At 43.1% G+C, this 24,620-nt stretch overlaps 1 protein-coding gene across 3 annotated transcripts in view; it reads left to right on the plus strand.

The window, feature by feature from the left end:
- The first annotated feature begins 7,711 nt into the window (after positions 1-7,711).
- Positions 7,712-24,620, plus strand: part of LOC139553466 (protein phosphatase 1 regulatory subunit 1A-like) — a 71,637-nt gene continuing 54,728 nt past the window's right edge. For 2 of the 3 annotated variants that reach the window (XM_071365830.1, XM_071365821.1), the window contains exons 1-2: positions 7,712-8,170; positions 21,222-21,282. In XM_071365830.1, the coding sequence (XP_071221931.1) occupies positions 8,090-8,170; positions 21,222-21,282 (142 nt within the window). In that variant the 5' untranslated portion in view covers positions 7,712-8,089. The remainder of the gene's footprint in view (positions 8,171-21,221; positions 21,283-24,620) is intronic. The other variant, XM_071365813.1, reaches the window with a different exon arrangement.

Raw genomic sequence — 24,620 nt, forward strand, 5'->3', positions numbered from 1 at the left:
CTGTAGAAACTGAGATGCACTTCCTAACCTCCTGCCAAATGTATGACCATATTAGAGACACATATTCCCTCAGATAACACAGACTCACAAAGAATTTGGAAACAAATCCAATTTTGATCATTTCCAATATATATTGGGTGAAATTCCACAGTGTGCCATCACAGCAACAAGATGTGTGACCTGTTGTCACAAGAAAAGGGCAACCAGTGAAGAACAAACACCATTGTAAATACAACCCATATTTATTTATTTTCCTATTTGTACATTGTTACAATACCGTATACAGGCATAATATGACATTTAAAATGGATCTATACCGTTGAAACTTTGGTGAGTGTAATGTTTACTGTTAATTTGATATATTATCTATTTCACTTGCTTTGGCAATGTAAACATATGTTTCCCATGCCAATAAAGCCCTTTGAATTGAATTGAATTGAGAGAGAGGAGAGAGAAACCTTTGTGAGTGCAATGTTCACTGTTCATTTCTAAAAGTTTTTATGTTGTTTTGTGTCTCCTCACTTTTGTTTATTGTTAATTTCACTTGCTTTGGCAATGTAAACACGTTTCCTAAGCCAATAAAGCCCCTTCGAGAGAGAGAGAGAGAGAGAGAGAGAGAGAGAGAGAGAGAGAGAGAGAGAGAGAGAGAGAGAGAGAGAGAGAGCACTGTGATTACATAATAAAATACAAACACCTCTGGACGTAGTTTTTAATGCAGCATAGCATGTTTTTGTTATCAGCAGCCGCTCTCTACTCTCTGTTGTTGTGTTAGTCACAGTGATAGCTCTTAATTCATTAGGTCTTTGAACCACCGCAAGGTACGACAATAACAACAGTGTTCAAAACCGACATAAAAGTTAACTTGTTATGCTTTATTCCTGAACCAACGTGCCCCAGTACCTCTGGAGAAACCTACACATTCACGCAGACATTCTACCAAAGATACATTTCATAGACAGAGGGGGTCATATTAGTGTGTAGGCCAAACTGTTTGGGTGATACAGACACCTCCTCCTCCATGCTTCACGGTGGGAAACCACACATGTGGAGATCATCCGTTCACCTAGTATGTGTCTCACAAAGACACGGCGTTTGGAACCAAAAATCTCAAATTTGGACTCATCAGACCAAGGGACAGATTTCCACCGGTCTAATGTCCATTGCTCTTGTTTCTTGGCACAAGCAAGTCTCTTCTTCTTATTGGTGTCCTTTAGTAGTGGTTTCTTTGCAGCAATTCTTTACCACAAAGGCCTGATTCTGGACTCTACACTCACACTGGTCTCTAAACCCACACTGGTCTCTAAACCCACACTGGACTCTACCCACACTGGACGCTACACCCACACTGGACTCTACACCCACACTGGACTCTACACCCACACTGGACTCTACACCCACACTGGATTCTACACCCACACTTGATTCTACACCCACACTGGACTCTACACCCACACTGGACTCTACACCCACACTGGATTCTACACCCACACTGGACTCTACACCCGCACTGGGCTCTACACCCACACTGGACTCTACACCCACACTGGATTCTACACCCACACTGGACTCTACACCCACACTGGATTCTACACCCACACTGGACTCTACACCCACACTGGACTCTACACTCACACTGGTCTCTACCCGCACACTGGACTCTACCCGCACACTGGTCTCTACCCGCACACTGGACTCTACACCCACACTGGACTCTACACCCACACTGGGCTCTACACTCACACTGGACTCTAAACCCACACTGGTCTCTAAACCCACACTGGACTCTACACTCACACTGGTCTCTACCCGCACACTGGACTCTACCCGCACACTGGTCTCTACCCGCACACTGGACTCTACCCGCACACTGGTCTCTACCCGCACACTGGACTCTACCCGCACACTGGACTCTACCCACACACTGGACTCTACCCACACACTGGACTCTACCCACACACTGGACTCTACACTCACACTGGACTCTACACTCACACTGGACTCTACCTCCACACTGGACTCTACCCGCACACTGGACTCTACCCGCATACTGGACTCTACCCGCATACTGGACTCTACCCGCACACTGGACTCTACCCGCACACTGGACTCTACCCGCACACTGGACTCTACCCGCACACTGGACTCTACCCACACTGGACTCTACCCGCACACTGGACTCTACACACACTGGACTCTACCCACACACTGGACTCTAACCACACGGGACTCTACCCGCACACTGGACTCTACCCACACTGGACTCTACCCACACGGGACTCTACCCACACGGGACTCTACCCGCACACTGGACTCTACCCGCACACTGGACTCTACCCGCACACTGGACTCTACCCGCATACTGGACTCTACCCGCATACTGGACTCTTATCACGGAGGCGCTCCGCACTGCTAAAGCTAACTCTCTCTCCTCTGCTCTCATCCTCCTAGACCTATCGGCTGCCTTCGATACTGTGAACCATCAGATCCTCCTCTCCACCCTCTCCGAGTTGGGCATCTCCGGCGCGGCCCACGCTTGGATTGCGTCCTACCTGACAGGTCGCTCCTACCAGGTGGCGTGGCGAGAATCTGTCTCCTCACCACGTGCTCTCACCACTGGTGTCCCCCAGGGCTCTGTTCTAGGCCCTCTCCTATTCTCGCTATACACCAAGTCACTTGGCTCTGTCATAACCTCACATGGTCTCTCCTATCATTGCTATGCAGACGACACACAATTAATCTTCTCCTTTCCCCCTTCTGATGACCAGGTGGCGAATCGCATCTCTGCATGTCTGGCAGACATATCAGTGTGGATGACGGACCACCACCTCAAGCTGAACCTCGGCAAGACGGAGCTGCTCTTCCTCCCGGGGAAGGACTGCCCGTTCCATGATCTCGCCATCACGGTTGACAACTCCATTGTGTCCTCCTCCCAGAGCGCTAAGAACCTTGGCGTGATCCTGGACAACACCCTGTCGTTCTCAACTAACATCAAGGCGGTGGCCCGTTCCTGTAGGTTCATGCTCTACAACATCCGCAGAGTACGACCCTGCCTCACACAGGAAGCGGCGCAGGTCCTAATCCAGGCACTTGTCATCTCCCGTCTGGATTACTGCAACTCGCTGTTGGCTGGGCTCCCTGCCTGTGCCATTAAACCCCTACAACTCATCCAGAACGCCGCAGCCCGTCTGGTGTTCAACCTTCCCAAGTTCTCTCACGTCACCCCGCTCCTCCGCTCTCTCCACTGGCTTCCAGTTGAAGCTCGCATCCGCTACAAGACCATGGTGCTTGCCTACGGAGCTGTGAGGGGAACGGCACCTCAGTACCTTCAGGCTCTGATCAGGCCCTACACCCAAACAAGGGCACTGCGTTCATCCACCTCTGGCCTGCTCGCCTCCCTACCACTGAGGAAGTACAGTTCCCGCTCAGCCCAGTCAAAACTGTTCGCTGCTCTGGCACCCCAATGGTGGAACAAACTCCCTCACGACGCCAGGACAGCGGAGTCAATCACCACCTTCCGGAGACACCTGAAACCCCACCTCTTCAAGGAATACCTAGGATAGGATAAAGTAATCCTTCTGACCCCCCCCCCCCCTTAAAAGATTTAGATGCACTATTGTAAAGTGGTTGTTCCACTGGATGTCATAAGGTGAATGCACCAATTTGTAAGTCGCTCTGGATAAGAGCGTCTGCTAAATGACTTAAATGTAATGTAAATGTACCCGCACACTGGACTCTACCCGCACACTGGACTCTACCCGCACACTGGACTCTACCCGCACACTGGACTCTACCCGCACACTGGACTTTACCCACACTGGACTCTACCCACACTGGACTCTACCCACACTGGACTCTACCCACACTGGACTCTACCCACACTGGACTCTACCCACACACTGGACTCTACCCACACACTGGACTCTACCCACACTGGACTCTACCCACACTGGACTCTACCCGCACACTGGACTCTACCCACACTGGACTCTACCCACACTGGACTCTACCCACACTGGACTCTACCCGCACACTGGACTCTACCCACACTGGACTCTACCCACACTGGACTCTACCCACACACTGGACTCTACCCACACACTGGACTCTACCCACACTGGACTCTACCCACACTGGACTCTACCCACACTGGACTCTACCCACACTGGACTCTACCCACACTGGACTCTACCCACACACTGGACTCTACCCGCACACTGGACTCTACCCACACTGGACTATATCCACACTGGACACACTACATACGACCACACACACACAACATGAACACACATGCATACTGATGTCACACCCACACTTTCATACCCCTACCTACAGTATACTGCTGTTACTGTCTATTATCTATCCTTTACCCCTACCTACAGTATACTGATGTTACTGTCTATTATCTATCCTTTACCCCTACCTACAGTATACTGCTGTTACTGTCTATTATCTATGCTTTACCCCTACCTACAGTATACTGCTGTTACTGTCTATTATCTATCCTTTACCCCTACCTACTGTATACTGCTGTTACTGTCTATTATCTATGCTTTACCCCTACCTACAGTATACTGCTGTTACTGTCTATTATCTATGCTTTACCCCTACCTACAGTATACTGCTGTTACTGTCTATTATCTATCCTTTACCCCTACCTACAATATACTGCTGTTACTGTCTATTATCTATCCTTTACCCCTACCTACAGTATACTGCTGTTACTGTCTATTATCTATCCTTTACCCCTACCTACAGTATACTGCTGTTACTGTTTATTATCTATCATGTTGTCTAGTCACTTTACCCCTACCTACAGTATACTGCTGTTACTGTCTATTATCTATCCTTTACCCCTACCTACAGTATACTGCTGTTACTGTCTATTATATATCCTGTTGTCTAGTTACTTTACCTCTACCTACAGTATACTGCTGTTACTGTCTATTATCTATCCTTTACCCCTACCTACAGTATACTGCTGTTACTGTCTATTATCTATCCTTTACCCCTACCTACAGTATACTGCTGTTACTGTTTATTATCTATCATGTTGTCTAGTCACTTTACCCCTACCTACAGTATACTGCTGTTACTGTCTATTATATATCCTGTTGTCTAGTTACTTTACCTCTACCTACAGTATACTGCTGTTACTGTCTATTATCTATCCTTTACCCCTACCTACAGTATACTGCTGTTACTGTCTATTATCTATCCTTTACCCCTACCTACAGTATACTGCTGTTACTGTTTATTATCTATCCTGTTGTCTAGTTACTTTACCTCTACCTACAGTATACTGCTGTTACTGTCTATTATCTATCCTTTACCCCTACCTACAGTATACTGCTGTTACTGTCTATTATCTATCCTTTACCCCTACCTACAGTATACTGCTGTTACTGTCTATTATCTATCCTTTACCCCTACCTACAGTATACTGCTGTTACTGTCTATTATCTATGCTTTACCTCTACCTACAGTATACTGCTGTTACTGTCTATTATCTATCCTTTACCTCTACCTACAGTATACTGCTGTTACTGTCTATTATCTATCCTTTACCCCTACCTACAGTATACTGCTGTTACTGTCTATTATCTATCCTTTACCCCTACCTACAGTATACTGCTGTTACTGTCTATTATCTATCCTTTACCCCTACCTACAGTATACTGCTGTTACTGTCTATTATCTATCCTGTACCCCTACCTACAGTATACTGCTGTTACTGTCTATTATCTATCCTTTACCCCTACCTACAGTATACTGCTGTTACTGTCTATTATCTATCCTTTACCCCTACCTACAGTATACTGCTGCTACTGTCTATTATTTATCCTTTACCCCTACCTGCAGTATACTGCTGTTACTGTCTATTATCTATCCTGTTGCCTAGTCACTTTACCCCTACCTACAGTATACTGCTGCTACTGTCTATTATCTATCCTTTACCCCTACCTGCAGTACACTGCTGTTACTGTCTATTATCTATCCTGTTGTCTAGTCACTTTACCCCTACCTACAGTATACTGCTGTTACTGTTTATTTTCTATCCTGTTGTCTAGTCACGTTATCCCTACCTATATGTACACATCTACCTCAATGACCCCGTACGCCTGCACATGGACTCGGTGCCTGTACTGCCTGCGTAGAGACATGTTATATTTTTACTCCGTATTGTTATTTAATCCTCGTCTTAGTATTTCTATTTTTTATTTCTTATTTTTATCTTTAACTCTGCATTGTTGGAGAAGGAACCCATAAGTAACCATTTCTCTGTTAGTCTACACCTGTTATTTACGAAGCATGTGACACGTAACATTTGATTCCATTTTTGATGTTACTACGAGAAACACTGCGTTATCAGGTATCAGACCTCATGGCTTTAGGGAATGTCTGGCTGATGACAGATCAATAATACTATGTCGTGCTGTGAGGGATGGAGGCTATGCTTCAGGACACGCCTGATCAGAGTGGAGGCTATGCTTCAGGACACGCCTGATCAGAGTGGAGGCTATGCTTCAGGACACGCCTGATCAGAGTGGAGGCTATGCTTCAGGACACGCCTGATCAGAGTGGAGGCTATGCTTCAGGACACGCCTGATCAGAGTGGAGGCTATGCTTCAGGACACGCCTGATCAGAGTGGAGGCTATGCTGCAGGACGTGACTGATCAGAGTGAATACAGCAGACTATCTGTCACAGCTTAATTTTATCATGACTGACGATGATATCTAGATATAATATCTAATCTGACATGATTTATCATGACTGACGATGATATCTAGATATGATATCTAATCTGACATGATTTATCATGACTGACGATGATATCTCGATATGAAATCTAATCTGACATGATTTATCATGACTGACGATGATATCTCGATATGATATCTAATCTGACATGATTTATCATGACTGACGATGATATCTCGATATGATATCTAATCTGACATGATTTATCATGACTGACGATGATATCTCGATATGAAATCTAATCTGACATGATTTATCATGACTGACGATGATATCTAGATATGAAATCTAATCTGACATGATTTATCATGACTGACGATGATATCTCGATATGATATCTAATCTGTCATGATTTATCATGACTGACGATGATATCTAGATATGATATCTAATATGACATGACTTATCATGACTGACGATGATATTTTGATATGATATCTAATATGACATGATTTATCATGACTGACGATGATATCTAGATATGATATCTAATCTGACATGATTTATCATGGTCTCATCACGACTGAAAACATCTCTGTCTAATGTCTTGGCTATAAATGTTAATAAATACATAATGTTAATATTACGTTTATATGTTATGCAATTAAGTGGATGTATGTACTGTTTGACTACATGTGTCCGTGCGGTGTATTGTGTAGGTGTGTGACTTTAAAAATATCCCACCTTAAAATATGTTTACTAAGCCTTGTGGTGTGATGTATTTGGCTGCTTCTAGGAGTTAGGAAAGCCTCAGCCTCCGGCATGGTTGGATTCTGCAGATAAGCCCCGGTGCACGACCAGCCAATAGAACGAGAGAGAGTGGAGAGGGGGCGGAGTCGTGTAGAGGGAGCCAGACTCAGCAAATGAGAGAGAGAGAGAGAGAGAGAGAGAGAGAGAGAGAGAGAGAGAGAGAGAGAGAGAGAGAGAGAGAGAGAGAGAGAGAGAGAGAGAGAGAGAGAGAGAGAACAGTATGCCCTTGCCTCCCTCCTTCCTCTCTATTATAAAACTGAAAGGAGACTGAATAGAGGAACAGTAGAGCTGGAAAACAAAGAAAGACACTGAAAGAGTACGGCATAGAAAGGACAGGGAGAGAGAGAACGGGGCTAAAATAACGGGACGTGTGTGAAGAGAGAGAAAGAGAGACAGACAGAGCTCAGTGCAGCATTATCACCACTTCCACCTCCTCTCTTCCATAGCTACCTTTACCTCCTCCCTCCCTCCTCCTTTCTGTACTCCATCTCTCCTGGTTCTCCCTCCTCCTTTCTGTACTCTGTCTCCCCTGGTTCTCCTCTTCTCTGTCTACTACTATTACCGCCAGCAGGACCATGGATACAGGAAGCCCCAGAAAGATCCAGTTCACCATGCCTCTCCTGGACTCTCACCTGGACCCAGAGGCTGCTGAACAGGTGAGAGAGAGGACTGGGGAAGGTAGGGGAGGCAGGGAGGGCTGAGGAGGGGAGGGCAGAGGGGGATAGGAAAGAGCTTTAGAAGGGGAGGGCAGGGAGGGCTGGGGAGGGAAGGACAGGGGGGGCAGGGCAGGGCAGGGCAGGGGGGGCTGGGATGGCTAAGGAAGGGGTGGAAGGCAGGGGCAGGGATGGCTGGGGAGGGAAGGACAGGGCAGGGGGGGCAGGGCAGGGCAGGGGGGGCAGGGGGGGCAGGGATGGCTAAGGAAGGGGAGGAAGGCAGGGGCAGGGAGGGCTGGGGAGGGTGGTGTAGGAGGCTTGGGGGGGGGGGGGTGAGCGGGGACAGTCACACGGAGTGATGGTACAGGACCGTACACAAGCTGTTAGTTTTTCTAGGTGATACTTACGGGATCAAAGAGTTACAGTTTTACCGGTGCTATTGCACTCAGTCTCCAATCTGAAAAAGCAAAGGGGCAGGTTTGGCATGGTGAGGGGTCACAGGGTTATGAAACAAGACTTCACAGCCTCTTAATAGTGTCCATTCTGAGAGCTGTAGAGGCATTCAGTGTGTTGGGATCAATTAGTTATGACACGGGACGTTGTAGTCCCTACAGAGCAGAGTCTCCATTCTGTATAGGGCAAGGGACCTTTCGAAGGCTTTTACGGTGTTTCTGGATCAAATAGTTGTAGGGATTTTCGTGCTATTGCAGTTGCAGACTCCACGGTATTAGGAATTGTTGTGTTACTGTTATGTGTGAAGTTATATGTTGAATGTTCAAATAACAGCTAACTTTTAAAGATTTTTTTATTCAGCATTGATCTTTTTTTCAAGTTTTGCTCTTTATTGAAATCAAATAACATTTTATTGGTCACATACACATGGTTAGCAGATGTTATTGTGAGTGTAGTGAAATGCTTATCTTTCTAGATCCGACAGTACAGCAGTATCTAACAGGTAATATCTAACAATTCCACCACAAAACCTAATACACACAATCTAGTAAAGGAATGGGATGAGAATATATAAGTATAAACTATATGGATGAGCAGTGACAGAGCGGCTAAGATGCAATACATAGTAAAGAATAGATATTGAAGGATACAGTATACAGTATATACAGTGGGGCAAAAAAGTATTTAGTCAGCCACCAATTGTGAAAGTTCTCCCACTTAAAAAGATGAGAGAGGCCTGTAATTTTCATCATAGGTACACTTCAACTATGACAGACAAGATGAGAAAAAAAAATCCAGAAAATCACATTGTAGGATTTTTAATGAATATATTTGCAAATTATGGTGGAAAATAAGTATTTGGTCAATAACAAAAGTTTATCTCAATACTTTGTTATATACCCTTTGTTGGCAATGACAGAGGTCAAACGTTTTCTGTAAGTCTTCACAAGGTTTTCACACACTGTTGCTGGTATTTTGGCCCATTCCTCCATGCAGATCTCCTCTAGAGCAGTGATGTTTTGGGGCTGTTGCTGGGCAACACAGACTTTCAACTCCCTCCAAAGATTTTCTATGGGGTTGAGATCTGGAGACTGGCTAGGCCACTCCAGGACCTTGAAATGCTTCTTACGAAGCCACTCCTTCGTTGCACGGGCGGTGTGTTTGGGATCATTGTCATGCTGAAAGACCCAGCCACGTTTCATCTTCAATGCCCTTGCTGATGGAAGGAGGTTTTCACTCAAAATCTCACGATACATGGCCCCATTCATTCTTTCCTTTACACGGATCAGTCGTCCTGGTCCCTTGCAGAAAAACAGCCCCAAAGCATGATGTTTCCACCCCCATGCTTCACAGTAGGTATGGTGTTCTTTGGATGCAACTCAGCATTCTTTGTCCTCCAAACACGACGAGTTGAGTTTTTACCAAAAAGTTCTATTTTGGTTTCATCTGACATTCTCCCAATCTTCTTCTGGATCATCCAAATGCTCTCTAGCAAACTTCAGACGGGCCTGGACATGTACTGGCTTTAGCAGGGGGACACGTCTGGCACTGCAGGATTTGAGTCACTGGCGGCGTAGTGTGTTACTGATGGTAGGCTTTGTTACTTTGGTCCCAGCTCTCTGCAGGTCATTCACTAGGTCCCCCCGTGTGGTTCTGGGATTTTTGCTCACCGTTCTTGTGATCATTTTGACCCCACGGGGTGAGATCTTGCGTGGAGCCCCAGATCGAGGGAGATTATCAGTGGTCTTGTATGTCTTCCATTTCCTAATAATTGCTCCCACAGTTGATTTCTTCAAACCAATCTGCTTACCTATTGCAGATTCAGTCTTCCCAGCCTGGTGCAGGTCTACAATTTTGTTTCTGGTGTCCTTTGACAGCTCTTTGGTCTTGGTCATAGTGGAGTTTGGAGTGTGACTGTTTGAGGTTGTGGACAGGTGTCTTTTATACTGATAACAAGTTCAAACAGGTGCCATTAATACAGGTAACGAGTGGAGGACAGAGGAGCCTCTTAAAGAAGAAGTTACAGGTATGTGAGAGCCAGAAATCTTGCTTGTTTGTAGGTGACCAAATACTTATTTTCCACCATAATTTGCAAATAAATTCATAAAAAATCCTACAATGTGATTTTCTGGATTTCTTTTTCTCATTCTGTCTGTCATAGTTGAAGTGTACCTATGATGAAAATTACAGGCCTCTCTCATCTTCTTAAGTGGGAGAACTTGCACAATTGGTGGCTGACTAAATACTTTTTTGCCCCACTGTACATATGAGATGAGTAATGTGAGATTGGTAAAAAGAAATTAAGTGGCATTATTAAAGTGACTAGTGTTCCATTTATTAAAGTGGCCAATTATATAAAGTCTGTTGGTAGGCAGCCACCTCTCTGTGCCATTGGTGGCTGTTTAACAATCTGATGGCCTTTTTCAATCTCTCTGTCCCAGCTTTGATGCATCTGTACTGACCTCACCTTCTGGATGGAAGCGGGGTGAACAGGTAGTGGGTCAGGTGGTTATTGTCCTTGATGATCTTTTTTGCCTTCCTGTGCTTTCGGGTGTTGTCGGGTGTTGTAGGTGTCCTGGAGGGCAGGTAGTTTGCCCCCGGTGATGTGTTGTGCAGACTGCACCACCCTCTGGAGAGCACACAGCACGGGTACCAAGAGAGAACGGTTGGTTAACTGTCTCCCTGGACTATTTGTCATCAGCTACAGTATCGGTTAAAAGTTTGGACACACTTACTCATTCAAGGATTTTTCTTTATTTTTACTATTTTCTACATTGCAGAATAATAGTGAAGACATCAAAACTATGAAATAACACATATGAAATGATGTAGTAACCAAAAAAAGAGTTAAACAAAATCTAAATATATTTTATATTTGAGATTCTTCAAATTAGCCACCATTTGCCTTGATGACAGATTTGGCATTCTCTCAGGCAACATCCAGACTGCGTCATCTGACTAGTCAAGTATTGAGCGAGTCAATGGTACTTCCTGCTTTAGTAGGAGAATAGAGTTATGGTCAAATTTGCCAAGTGGAGGGCGAAGGAGAGCTTTGTACACGTCTCTGTGTGTGGATTAAATTCCTCTGCTTGCACATGTAACATGCTGGTAGAAATTAGGTAAAACTGATTTAAAGTTCCCTGCATTAAAGTCCCCGGCCACTAGGAGCGTCGCCTCTGGATGAGCGTTTCATTAGAATAGAATAGAAAATAATAGAATAGAAAATAATAGAATAGAAAATAATGGAATAGAAAATAATAGAACAAAAAATAATTGAACTGAATAGAACATACTAGAATATAATAGAAAATAATAGAGTAGAGAATACTAGAATATAAAATAATATAATAAAAAATAACAGAATAGAATAGAAAATACTAGAATAGAATAGAAAATACTAGAATAGAATAGAAAATACTAGAATAGAATAAAAAATACTAGAATAGAATAAAAAATACTAGAATAGAATAAAAAATACTAGAATAGAATAGAATAGAAAATAATAGAGTAGAAAATAATAGAATTGAATAGAAAATAATAGAATAGAGTACAAAATAATAGAATAGATTAGAAAATAATAGAATAGAAAATAATAGAATAGAATAGAATAACTAGATGGCCATTCGGAACACGGAAGTTAATACTGCATATTGGGGCTTTGGGTGCCTCACTGTCTGGAGAGGTTGTACTGTAGTGAAGGAGACATCCCATTTCTTCCATGTGATAAATATAACATGAATAAGACAGAGAGAGTGTTTTCATTATGAATGAGAGAATGAGAGAGACGGATGACGAAAATAGAGCTACTCAAAATCTAAGGGTAGAGCTCGAAAATACAAACACCTTGGGATTAAAGGCTCAAGGTTATTGGCCACAGATAAAATTATGTCAAATCACGTGATATCTACAGTAGCTTTGATTAGACTTTCAAAATCTTAGATAGCTGTCATCATCATGAATCAAGTCGACGATCTACTGGCAAATACATTTTAATCCTTGTCATATGAAGATAAATAATGAAGAGAAATTATAGATAAAACGTATTGGTGCTCATCAGCCATTGGACATGAACATTACACAACAACAATAAGAGGTTTGGAATGAATCAGTGGCTAACTGCAAGCATTGCAAGGCAATCATTAGCCTGCTATTCAGTGGAGTGGGTGAGTGGTCCCAATTCTAGGTTTAAAGGTCTCCTTTCCAGGCTTAAAATGATAAACATTCAACATTGGCCATGCTGCCAATCCAGCATGACTTCTGCTGTGCTCAAAACAACGGTTAACTCAGAACTGGGAAATCTGACTTCAATGAGTTCAAGACAACTGGGAACACAAGAAAAAACGAGCTCCGACTGGGAAAATACGTTTTGAACGGTGACCCAACTCGGAATTGTAAGTCGGGAACTCTGGCCTCTTTCTAGAGCTCCGACCAGAAGATCACTGACGTCATCATGATTCGACCTTGTTTTTTTCAGAGTTCCCAGTTGTCTTGAAAGCACCATAAATCCAGAGAACGCCTGATTTTTATGACAAAGTTTGATGACAAGTTTGATGACAAACTTTGCCCACAAATGACCGCCGGTCCACCTTACTGTTCAAGTGAGCACAGCACAATAAGGTGAGTCCAAAAATGTATTGCATGCTGCTGCATAAATTATGTAATATGCCAGGGAGATAAAGCGCATTCGGAAAGTTTTCGGACCCCTTGACTTTTTCAACATTTAGTTTCGTTACAGCCTTAGTCTAAAATGGATTAAATCAAATAAATTCCTCATCAACTGACACACAATACCCCATAATAACAATGCGAAAACAGGTTTAATGCATTTTTAAAAATTTACTAAATATAAAAAACATAAATACCTTATTTACGTAAATATTAACAGAAGATTAACAGTAGTGTTAGGATAGATTAGTAGTAGTGTTAGGATAGATTAGTAGTAGTGTTAGGATAGATTAACAGTAGTGTTAGGATAGATTAACAGTAGTGTTAGGATAGATTAACAGTAGTGTTAGGATAGATTAGTAGTAGTGTTAGGATAGATTAACAGTAGTGTTAGGATAGATTAACAGTAGTGTTAGGATAGATTAACAGTAGTGTTAGGATAGATTAACAGTAGTGTTAGGATAGATTAGTAGTAGTGTTAGGATAGATTAGTAGTAGTGTTAGGATAGATTAACAGTAGTGTTAGGATAGATTAACAGTAGTGTTAGGATAGATTAACAGTAGTGTTAGGATAGATTAGTAGTAGTGTTAGGATAGATTAACAGTAGTGTTAGGATAGATTAACAGTAGTGTTAGGATAGATTAACAGTAGTGTTAGGATAGATTAGTAGTAGTGTTAGGATAGATTAACAGTAGTGTTAGGATAGATTAACAGTAGTGCTAGGATATATTAACAGTAGTGTTAGGATAGATTAACAGTAGTGTTAGGATAGATTAACAGTAGTGTTAGGATAGATTAACAGTAGTGTTAGGATAGATTAACAGTAGTGTTAGGATAGATTAACAGTAGTGTTAGGATAGATTAACAGTAGTGTTAGGATAGATTAACAGTAGTGTTAGGATAGATTAGTAGTAGTGTTAGGATAGATTAACAGTAGTGTTAGGATAGATTAACAGTAGTGTTAGGATAGATTAACAGTAGTGTTAGGATATATTAACAGTAGTGTTAGGATAGATTAACAGTAGTGTTAGGATAGATTAACAGTAGTGTTAGGATAGATTAACAGTAGTGTTAGGATAGATTAACAGTAGTGTTAGGATAGATTAACAGTAGTGTTAGGATAGATTAACAGTAGTGTTAGGATAGATTAACAGTAGTGTTAGGATAGATTAACAGTACTGTTAGGATATATTAGAAGTAGTGTTAGGATAGATTAACAGTAGTGTTAGGATAGATGAGAAGTAGTTTTAGGATAGTTTTTTTTACTATCTTTATTTAACTAGGCAAGTCAGTTAAGAACAATTCTTATTGTCAATGACGGCCAAGGAACAGTTGGTTAACTGCCTTGTTCAGGGGCAGAAAGACAGATTTTTACCTTGTCAGCTCGGGGATTCAATCTTGCAACCTTTCAGTTACTAGTCCAACGCTCTAACCACTAGGCTACCCTGCCACCACTACACTCTAACCACTAGGCTACCCTGCCACCACTACACTCTAACCATTAGGCTACCCTGCCGCCCTTTAAGAATTGCAGTCTGTTTTGGAATGGGTGGCCAGTAATAAACTGGTCCTGAACATCTCTTAAACTAAGAGCATTGTATTTGGTACAAATCATTCCTTAAGTGCTAGACCTCATCTTAATCTGGTAATGAATTGTGTGGCTGTTGAACAAGTTGAGCAGGCTAAATTACTTAGCGTTACCTTAGATTGTAAACTGTCATGGTCAAAACATATAGATTAAATGCTTGCAAAGATGGGGAGAGGTCTGGCCGTAACAAAGAGATGCTCTGCTTTTTTGACATCACACTCCAAAAAGCAAGTTCTGCAGGCTCTAGTTTTGTCTTATCTTGATTATTGTCCAGTCGTGTGGTCCAGTGATTCAAGGAAAGACCTAGTTAAGCAGCAGCTGGCCCAGAACAGAGCGGCACGTTTTGCTCTTCATTGTAATCAGAGGGCTGATATAAATTCTATGCATGCCAGTCTTTCTTGAAGGTAAGAATTGAGGAGAGACTGACTGCAATCACTTCTTTTTAAAAGAAACATTAATGTGTTGAAAATCCCAAACTGTTTGCATCGTCAATTTACACACAACTCTGACACACACACTTATCCCACCAGACATGCCACCAGGGGTCCTTTCATAGTCCCCAAATCCAGAACAAATTCAAGAAAGTGTACAGTATTATATAGAGCCCTTAATCATTTCACAATCAACTTTTACTAGTTGATGTAGACACAAATAAAATCATTTCTTTCATTACAATGTTTCTAAAATACGTGCATATATTTGTTTCACTTCAGGACCAGACTTTTCCAGAGCAGATTGTGGATAAATACTTTCCAAATCTTTAAATCTGTATAATACTAAAGACATGCATTTTTGGCAAATTCATTCAAATAAAATATTATGTAGAATAGAAAAAATGACAGAATATCAACAATTCCCTTTTTGGAAAGTCTGGAGAATATATCTAAGGATAACCACAGATCATTAGGTGAATGCAGACGCTTCTGAAGCTGAGAACAATTGGTTGGCGTGCGGGAAGAGTCTGACTTTCAGGAAATGGCAGATGAAGACAAGTACACTGAATTAAGACTACCACGTGCCAAAAGCCTATTTAGAAGCAATCACCATCTCTTCAAAATAAGTTTACTAAACATTGTCTATGAAATGGCCTTTGAAATTCTGTGTAATTCAATGTAGTGAGCTTTGAAATGATTGATGTATGTCTATTTTAAAGTTGTTAAAAATCATAAAATGCTTTATGATGGTAGTATGATAATCTAAATAAAACATTTCATTGTTTTAGATATTTTTATGTGTACTTTAAAAAAAATACTAATATTAATGGACCAAAATACCAAGAAATCTCAAAATTGATAAGTAGATGCAAAAAAATGTCATTTCAGCCAGTGGTGCTGAAAAGTATTTCTGCGTTCCATTGTGGGGTGTCTCAGTGTGGAGCAGCAGTGGAATTACAGTGGTTCCGTGTCCGTTTCTGTTTTTCTGTGAGCCCTGTTGTACCTTGACATGCCACAGTTTGATACTGTAGGTCAGGCTCTGGAGAGAAGCAGCATTCACTGTCCATCAAGCTATATTTCTAGGGGTGGAGTCCTGGGGTTTGGAGTCCTGGTGGGTGGAGTCCTGGGGGGATGAAGTCCTGGGGTTTGGAGTCCTGGTGGGTGGAGTCCTGGGGGGATGAAGTCCTGGGGTTTGGAGTCCTGGTGGGTGGAGTCCTGGGGGATGGATTCCTGGGGGATGGAGTCCTGGGGGATGGAGTCCTGGGGGGTGGAGTCCTGGGGATGGAGTCCTGGGGGATGGAGTCCTGGGAGATGGAGTCCTGGGTGTTGGCGTCCTGGGGATGGAGCCCTGGGTGTTGGCGTCCTGGGGGATGGAGTCCTGGGGGATGGAGTCCTGGGTGTTGGCGTCCTGGGGATGGAGCCCTGGGTGTTGGCGTCCTGGGGGATGGAGTCCTGGGGGTTGGAGTCCTGGTGGGTGGAGTCCTGGGGGATGGAGTCCTGGGGGGTGTATTCCTGGGGGATGGAGTCCTGGGGATGGAGTCCTGGGGTTGGAGTCCTGGGGATGGAGTCCTGGAGGTGGGAGTCCTGGAGGTGGGAGTCCTGGGGGTTGGAGTCCTGGGGATGGAGTCCTGGGGGTTGGAGTTCTGAGAGGTGGAATCCTGGGGATGGAGTCCTGGGGGTTGGAGTCCTGGTGGGTGGAGTCCTGGTGGGTGGAGTCCTGGGGGTTGGAGTCCTGGTGGGTGGAGTCCTGGGGATGGAGTCCTGTGTGTTGGCGTCCTGGGGATGGAGTCCTGGGAGGGTGGAGTAAAAAATGATGATTTGCGGCATTTCTAGGTAATGTAACTCTATTAAGGACTTTGGTAGGCTTGAGGAAACGTCATCCCCATTATTCTGTGTTTTATAAGCTGATGTCTAGACACATCTTTGTCCCTAGCTGGGAGCATTACTGTTAATTTCTAGTGCTTCTGGGAGGCAGTTCTGGAAATATCAGGTCAGAGATACTGTGTTGGCTAAAACACCAACAACAAAAAACAGCAGCAGTGTACAAAACAAATGGACAGGGAGGGGTCCGTGTAAATAGTCCAGTGGCCATTTGATGAATTGTTCAGCAGTCTTATGGCTTGGGGGTAGAAGCTGTTAAGGAGCCTTTTGGTCCTAGACTTGGCGCACCATTACCGCTTGCCGTGCGGTAGCAGAGAAAACAGTCTATGACTTGGGTGACTGGAGTCTCTGACAATTCTCTGGGCTTTCCTCTGACACCGCCTAGTATATAGGTCATGATGGCAGAAAGCTTGGCTCCACTGATGTACTGGGCCGTACGCACTACCCTCTGTAGCGCCTTAGGGTCAGATGCCAAGAAGTTGCCATACCAGGCGGTGATGCAGCCAGTCAGGATGCTCTCGATGGTGCAGCTGTAGAACCTTTTGAGGATCTGAGGACCCATGCCAAATATTTTCAGTCTCCTGAGAGGGAAAATGTTTTGTCGTGCCCTCTTCACAACGGTCTTGGTGTGTTTGGACCATGATAGTTTGTTGGTGATGTGGACACAAAGGAACTTGAAACACTCGACCCGCTCCACTACAGCCCCGTCGATGTTAATGGCGGCCTGTTCGTCCCGCCGTTTACTATAGTCCACGATCAGCTCCTTTGTCTTGCTCACAATGAGGGAGAGGTTGTTGTCCTGGAACCACACTGCCAGTTCTCTGACCTCCTCCCTATAGGCTGTCTCATCGTTGTCGGTGATCAGGCCTACCACTGTTCTGTCGTCAGCAAACTTAATGATGGTGTTGGAGTCGTGTTTGGCAATACAGGCGTGGGCGAACAGGGAGTACAGGAGGGGACTAAGTACACACCCCTGAGGGGCCCCAGTGTTAAGGATCAGCGTGGCAGACGTGTTGCTGCATAACCTTACCACCTGGAGGCGGCCCGTCAGGAAGTCCACGATTCAGTTGCAGAGGGAGGTGTTCAGTCCCAGAGTCCTTAGCTTTATGATGAGCTTCGTGGGCACTATGATGTTGAACGCTGAGCTGTAGTCAATGAACAGCATTCTGACATAGGTGTTCCTTTTGTCCAGGTGAGAAAGGGCAGTGTGGAGTGCGATTGAGATTGCCTCATCTGTTGGGGTGGTATGCAAATTGGAGTGGGTCTAGGGTGTCCGGTAGGATGCTGTTGATGTAAGCTATGACCAGTCTTTCAAATCACTTCATATGGGCCCTGGTCTAAAGTAGTGCACTACTACCCTATAGACCCTGGTCTGAGGTAGTGCACTACTACCCTATGGGCCCTGGTCTGAAGTAGTGCACTACTACCCTATGGGCCCTGGTCTGAAGTAGTGCACTACTACCCTATGGGCCCTGGTCTAAAGTAGTGCACTACTACCCTATGGGCCCTGGTCTGAAGTAGTGCACTACTACCCTATGGGCCCTGGTCTGAAGTAGTGCACTACTACCCTATGGTCCCTGGTCTAAAGTAGTGCACTACTACCCGATGGGCCCTGGTCTGAAGTAGTGCACTACTACCCGATGGGCCCTGGTCTGAAGTAGTGCACTACTACCCTATAGACCCTGGTCTGAAGTAGTGCACTACTACCCGATGGGCCCTGGTCTGAAGTAGCGCACTACTACCCTATAGACCCTGGTCTAAAGTAGTGCACTACTACCCGATGGGCCCTGGTCTAAAGTAGTGCACTACTACCCTATAGACCCTGGTCTAAAGTAGGGCACTACTACCCGATGGGCCCTGGTCTGAAGTAGTGCACTACTACCCTATAGACCCTGGTCTAAAGTAGTGCACTACTACCCGATGGGCCCTGGTCTAAAGTAGTGCACTACTACCCTATAGACCCTGGTCTGAAGTAACGCACTACTACCCTATGGGCCCTGGTCAAAAGTAGTGCCCTATATAGGGACTAGGGTGCAATTTGGGATGAGACCTCAGACTCACTGCTGGCCCTCAAAAGCCCATGAATAATTTGGATAATTCAAAGTTGAACAAGACCGCTGTTACAAGGACAGGTCTATGAATAGTTGTATGTGATGGCTGTAGAAAGATGTTAGTACAGTCCCTGTTTCATACAATATAGAGCAATAGATGAACCATCCCAAGGCATGCTGTAGATGGATGGTATTTAGTTATTTGGTGAAATTCAGACCAGACTTTACCAGACTGTATGAATCAGAGAGAGAAGCACTGACTGAACCGGTTATATAGAAGTGAAGGGGTGTATTATATTATTTTCTATTGTTACTATGATCCATCAGAACAACTGGAGAACTGTATTTTTCCAAGCGCATTGGAATTCTTCACATAAGCAAACAGTAACAGAATCTACGACTCTCCGTGCCCTTCTCTCTCTGTAAGACAGGGCTCTTTCTGTTCTCCATGTGGGAGTTATGATGAATGTGAAGGAGAGGGAGTTGGCAGGGAAGTGTGATGGAAAGAGGCTCTGCATGGGGAAGTGACGTGTGTGTGTCTTCAAGGAGATAACATTGTCTAGTGAACAGTGTGTCTGTCACGCTCTGACCTTAGATATCTATGTTTTCTTTATATTTTGGTTAGGTCAGGGTGTGACGAGGGTGGGTACGCTAGTTTTTGTATTGTCTAGGGGTTTTGTAAGTCTAGGGGTTTTGTAAGTCTAGGGTTTTGTAGGTCTACGGGATGTGTATGTTTATGGTGGCCTGATATGGTTCCCAATCAGAGGCAGCTGTTTTTCGTTGTCTCTGATTGGGGATCATATTTAGGTAGCCATTTTCCCTTTTGTGTTCGTGAGATTATATTGACTAGTGAACAGTGTGTCATCAAGGAGATAACATTGACTAGTGAACAGTGTGTCATCAAGGAGATAGCATTGACTAGTGAACAGTGTGTCATCAAGGAGATAGCATTGACTAGTGAACATTGTGTCGTCAAGGAGATAATAATGACTAGTGAACAGTGTGTCATCAAGGAGATAGCATTGACTAGTGAACATTGTGTCATCAAGGAGATAATAATGACTAGTGAACAGTGTGTCATCAAGGAGATATCATTGACTAGTGAACATTGTGTTGTCAAGGAGATAATATTGACTAGTGAACAGTGTGTCATCAAGGAGATAGCATTGACTAGTGAACATTGTGTCGTCAAGGAGATAATATTGACTAGTGAACAGTGTGTCATCAAGGAGATAATATTGACTAGTGAACAGTGTGTCATCAAGGAGATAATATTGACTAGTGAACAGTGTGTCATCAAGGAGATAATATTGACTAGTGAACAGTGTGTCATAAAGGAGAAAACATTGACTAGTCAGCCCCTATTAAAATAACCTGTATCCAGTGCTATTCACTGGGAAGGCAGAGCGAGACTTAGAATTAGGGAAGCTTTCTTTCACTGGATAAGCTGCCTTTCACGGATCATGGAGGCTGTGTTTACACAGGAATGCCCAATATTTATGTTTCTAACTGTAGGCTTTATTTAGTTCTGAGAAAAAGAGAAAAAGAAACAGGCATAAACTTTATATCTATATTTATATCTGGCCTCTACAATAACCATCATATTGCTGTTCGATATCACTCCAGAACACTGCAGTACACTCATCAATAACACTGTGTGGGCAACAGGCTGTGAACACAAAGTAGACTAGGCTGTTATGGCAGAATGCAGCTTCTAGAAACGACAATAGGATTGGACTTCACATGACACTCAGCCTTGGTCAGCAAGGCTGCCAGCTAGGCTACAGCACATAACTGCTGCTGTGCGTGTGTGTCCAGTAGCAATACACATCCCTGCATTTCTGTTGTTGGAGTCTATTGGAAGCACACAAACACATCTACGTTCTAACTCTTAGAAAACACCCACCACCACTAAATATTCCCATTGGGTTTTCCTGGTATCTTACTGAATAATAATGGAAGTTCTGTCTCTTCTCTCCAGATCAGAAGACGTCGGCCCACACCTGCTACTCTGGTAGCATCCAGTGACCAGTCTTCTCCAGGTAATTAAACCAGTCTTCTCCAGGTAATTAAACCAGTCTTCTCCAGGTAATTAAACCAGTCTTCTCCAGGTAATTAAACCAGTCTTCTCCAGGTAATTAAACCAGTCTTCTCCAGGTAATTAAACTAGTCTTCTCCAGGTAATTAAACCAGTCTTCTCCAGGTAATTAAACCAGTCTTCTCCAGGTAATTAAACCAGTCTTCTACAGGTAATTAAACCAGTCTTCTCCAGGTAATTAAACCAGTCTTCTCCAGGTAATTAAACCAGTCTTCTCCAGGTAATTAAACCAGTCTTCTCCAGGTAATTAAACCAGTCTTCTCCAGGTAATTAAACCAGTCTTCTCCAGGTAATTAAACTAGTCTTCTCCAGGTAATTAAACCAGTCTTCTCCAGGTGATTAAACCAGTCTTCTCCAGGTGATTAAGCCAGTCTTCTCCAGGTAATTAAACCAGTCTTCTCCAGGTAATTAAACCAGTCTTCTCCAGGTGATTAAACCAGTCTTCTCCAGGTGATTAAACCAGTCTTCTCTAGGTAATTAAACCAGTCTTCTCCAGGTAATAAAACCAGTCTTCTCCAGGTAATTAAACCAGTCTTCTCCAGGTGATTAAACCAGTCTTCTCCAGGTAATTAAACTAGTCTTCTCCAGGTGATTAAAACCTCTAACGAGTCACAAACCCGGATCTGGGATCCCCCCCATCAAAAGAGCTGACTAGCATAGCCTAGCCTAAAGCCACAGGGATATCATATAATAAAATGTTCATGAAATCACAAGTCCAAGACACCTATCCTAGGTAAGGAATACCTAGGATAGGATAAAGTAATCCTCCTAACCCCCCCTCCCCCTTAAAAGAGTTAGATGCACTATTGTAAAGTGGTTGTTCCACTGGATATCATAAGGTGAATGCACCAATTTGTAAGTCGCTCTGGATAAGAGCGTCTGCTAAATGACTTAAATGTAAATGTAAATGTAAATGAAAGATACACATCTTGTGAATCCAGCCATCATTTCTGATTTTTAAAATGTTTTACAGGGAAGACACAATATGTATTTCTATTAGCTAACCACCATAGCAAAAGACAAAACTTTTTTTTTTCACAATTTTTTTCCTGCATAGGTAGCTATCACAAATTCGACCAAATAAAGATATAAATAGTCACTAACCAAGAAACAACTTCATCAGATGACAGTCTGATAACATATTTATTGTATAGCATATGTTTTGTTCGAAAAATGTGCATATTTCAGGTATAAATCATAGTTTTACATTGCAGCCACCATCACAACTCTCACCAAAGCACCTAGAATAACTACAGAGAGCAACGTGAATTACCTAAATACTCATCATAAAACATTTATGAAAAATACACAGCGTACAGCAAATGAAAGACAAAGATCTTGTGAATCCAGCCAATATTTCAGAAGTGTTTTACAGCGAAATAACAATTTAACATTATATTAGCTTACTACAATAGCCAACCACACAGCAGCATTGATTCATGCACGTTAGCGATAGCGAATAAACCAGCAAAAGATATTACATTTTTCACTAACCTTCTCAAAACTTCATCAGATGACAGTCCTATAACATCATATTACACAATACATATATTGTTTGTTTGAAAATGTGCATATTTAGCGGCACAAATCGTGGTTATACAATGAGAATAGTAGCCAAGCTGCCAACAAAATGTCGGGAGAAATCTTGGGAGAGGCACCCAATCTAATCAATAACTAATCATAAACTTGACTAAAAAATACAGGTTGGACAGCAAATGAAAGATACATTAGTTCTTAATGCAACCGCTGTGTTAGATTTTTTAAATTAACGTTACTACGCCATACAGTGTGCGTTAAAGCGAGACCGCACCGAAATTAATGGCGGAATAGTAGTGTAACATTTTTCAACAGAACAACGAATTAACATCATAAATAGTTCTTACTTTTTGATGAGCTTCCATCAGAATCTTGTGCAAGTGGTCCTTTGTCCAGAATCATCGTTGCTCGGTTGTAGATTGTCGTCTTCAACTTAGGAATTAGCAGCAAACATTATGTGGCCCAGACGTGTCCAATTCTTCATAACGCAGCACAAAGAAATATCCGAAAATCGCAATATACTGATATAAACTGATATAACTCGGTTTAAAATAACTACATTATGATGTCTTTAACACCTATATCGAATAAAATCGGAGCCGGATATATCTAAGGCCTATAACGAGAGCTTTTCAGAATGCCATCCTGAGGTCTGTCTTGCGCCATGACGAACGTTGAAAAGAGTGCACCCCACGTTCCAAGAGCCTTTATATGGCCTCAGATCTGCCTAGCAACCCCATTCCAATTCTCACTGCTTACTGACATCTAGGGGAAATCGTATGCAGTGCATGTCGACTCATAGATTACATGAAAATTAATAAACTGACCCTGGAACAGAGTGCCCGATTTCAGATTTCTCACTTCCTGACAGGAAGTTAGCTGCAACTTGAGTTCTGTTTTACTCACAGATATAATTCAAACGGTTTTAGAAACTAGAGAGTGTTTTCTATCCAAAAGTAATAATAATATGCATATTGTACGAGCAAGAATTGAGTACGAGGCAGTTTAATTTGGGAACGAATTTTTACAAAGTGAAAACAGCGCCCCCATATTGACAAGAAGTTTTAAACCAGTCCTTCCAGCTACTGGTCTGCCTCTCTAACCTTTAGGTTACCTGTCCAAATACACAACTATATTATTGATAATGTATTATAATACAGTTGTATTATACATTCCATGCCCTCCTACCTCACGCCCACTGAGTAACATGGGATTTTCAGGTTGCCATGGTTAGATCTGCGTCATACATACATATGTACACCATGTCATTTCCATATGAATTATAAACTGAAGCTTCCTGTTCTTTCTAACTATAGACACTACAATTTAACTCCCCTGCCATATCCAGCTGTAGTCTCACTATCATTTCTAGCTATAGGAACTATCTCCCCAGCCCCATTCTCCTGAGCCTCTGTCTGTCCCTCTCTAATTCTATGATCTAAACTCTCCAGCCCCATTCTCCTGGGCCTCTTGTCTGTCCTTCTCTAATTCTAGGATCTAAACTCTCCAGCCCCATTCTCCTGGGCCTCTTGTCTGTCCTTCTCTAATTCTAGGATCTAAACTCTCCAGCCCCATTCTCCTGGGCCTCTTGTCTGTCCTTCTCTAATTCTAGGATCTAAACTCTCCAGCCCCATTCTCCTGGGCCTCTTGTCTGTCCTTCTCTAATTCTAGGATCTAAACTCCCCAGCCCCATTCTCCTGGGCCTCTTGTCTGTCCTTCTCTAATTCTAGGATCTAAACTCCCCAG

Source organism: Salvelinus alpinus, chromosome 2, assembly GCF_045679555.1.
Source record: "Salvelinus alpinus chromosome 2, SLU_Salpinus.1, whole genome shotgun sequence".
Lineage (NCBI taxonomy): Eukaryota > Metazoa > Chordata > Actinopteri > Salmoniformes > Salmonidae > Salvelinus > Salvelinus alpinus.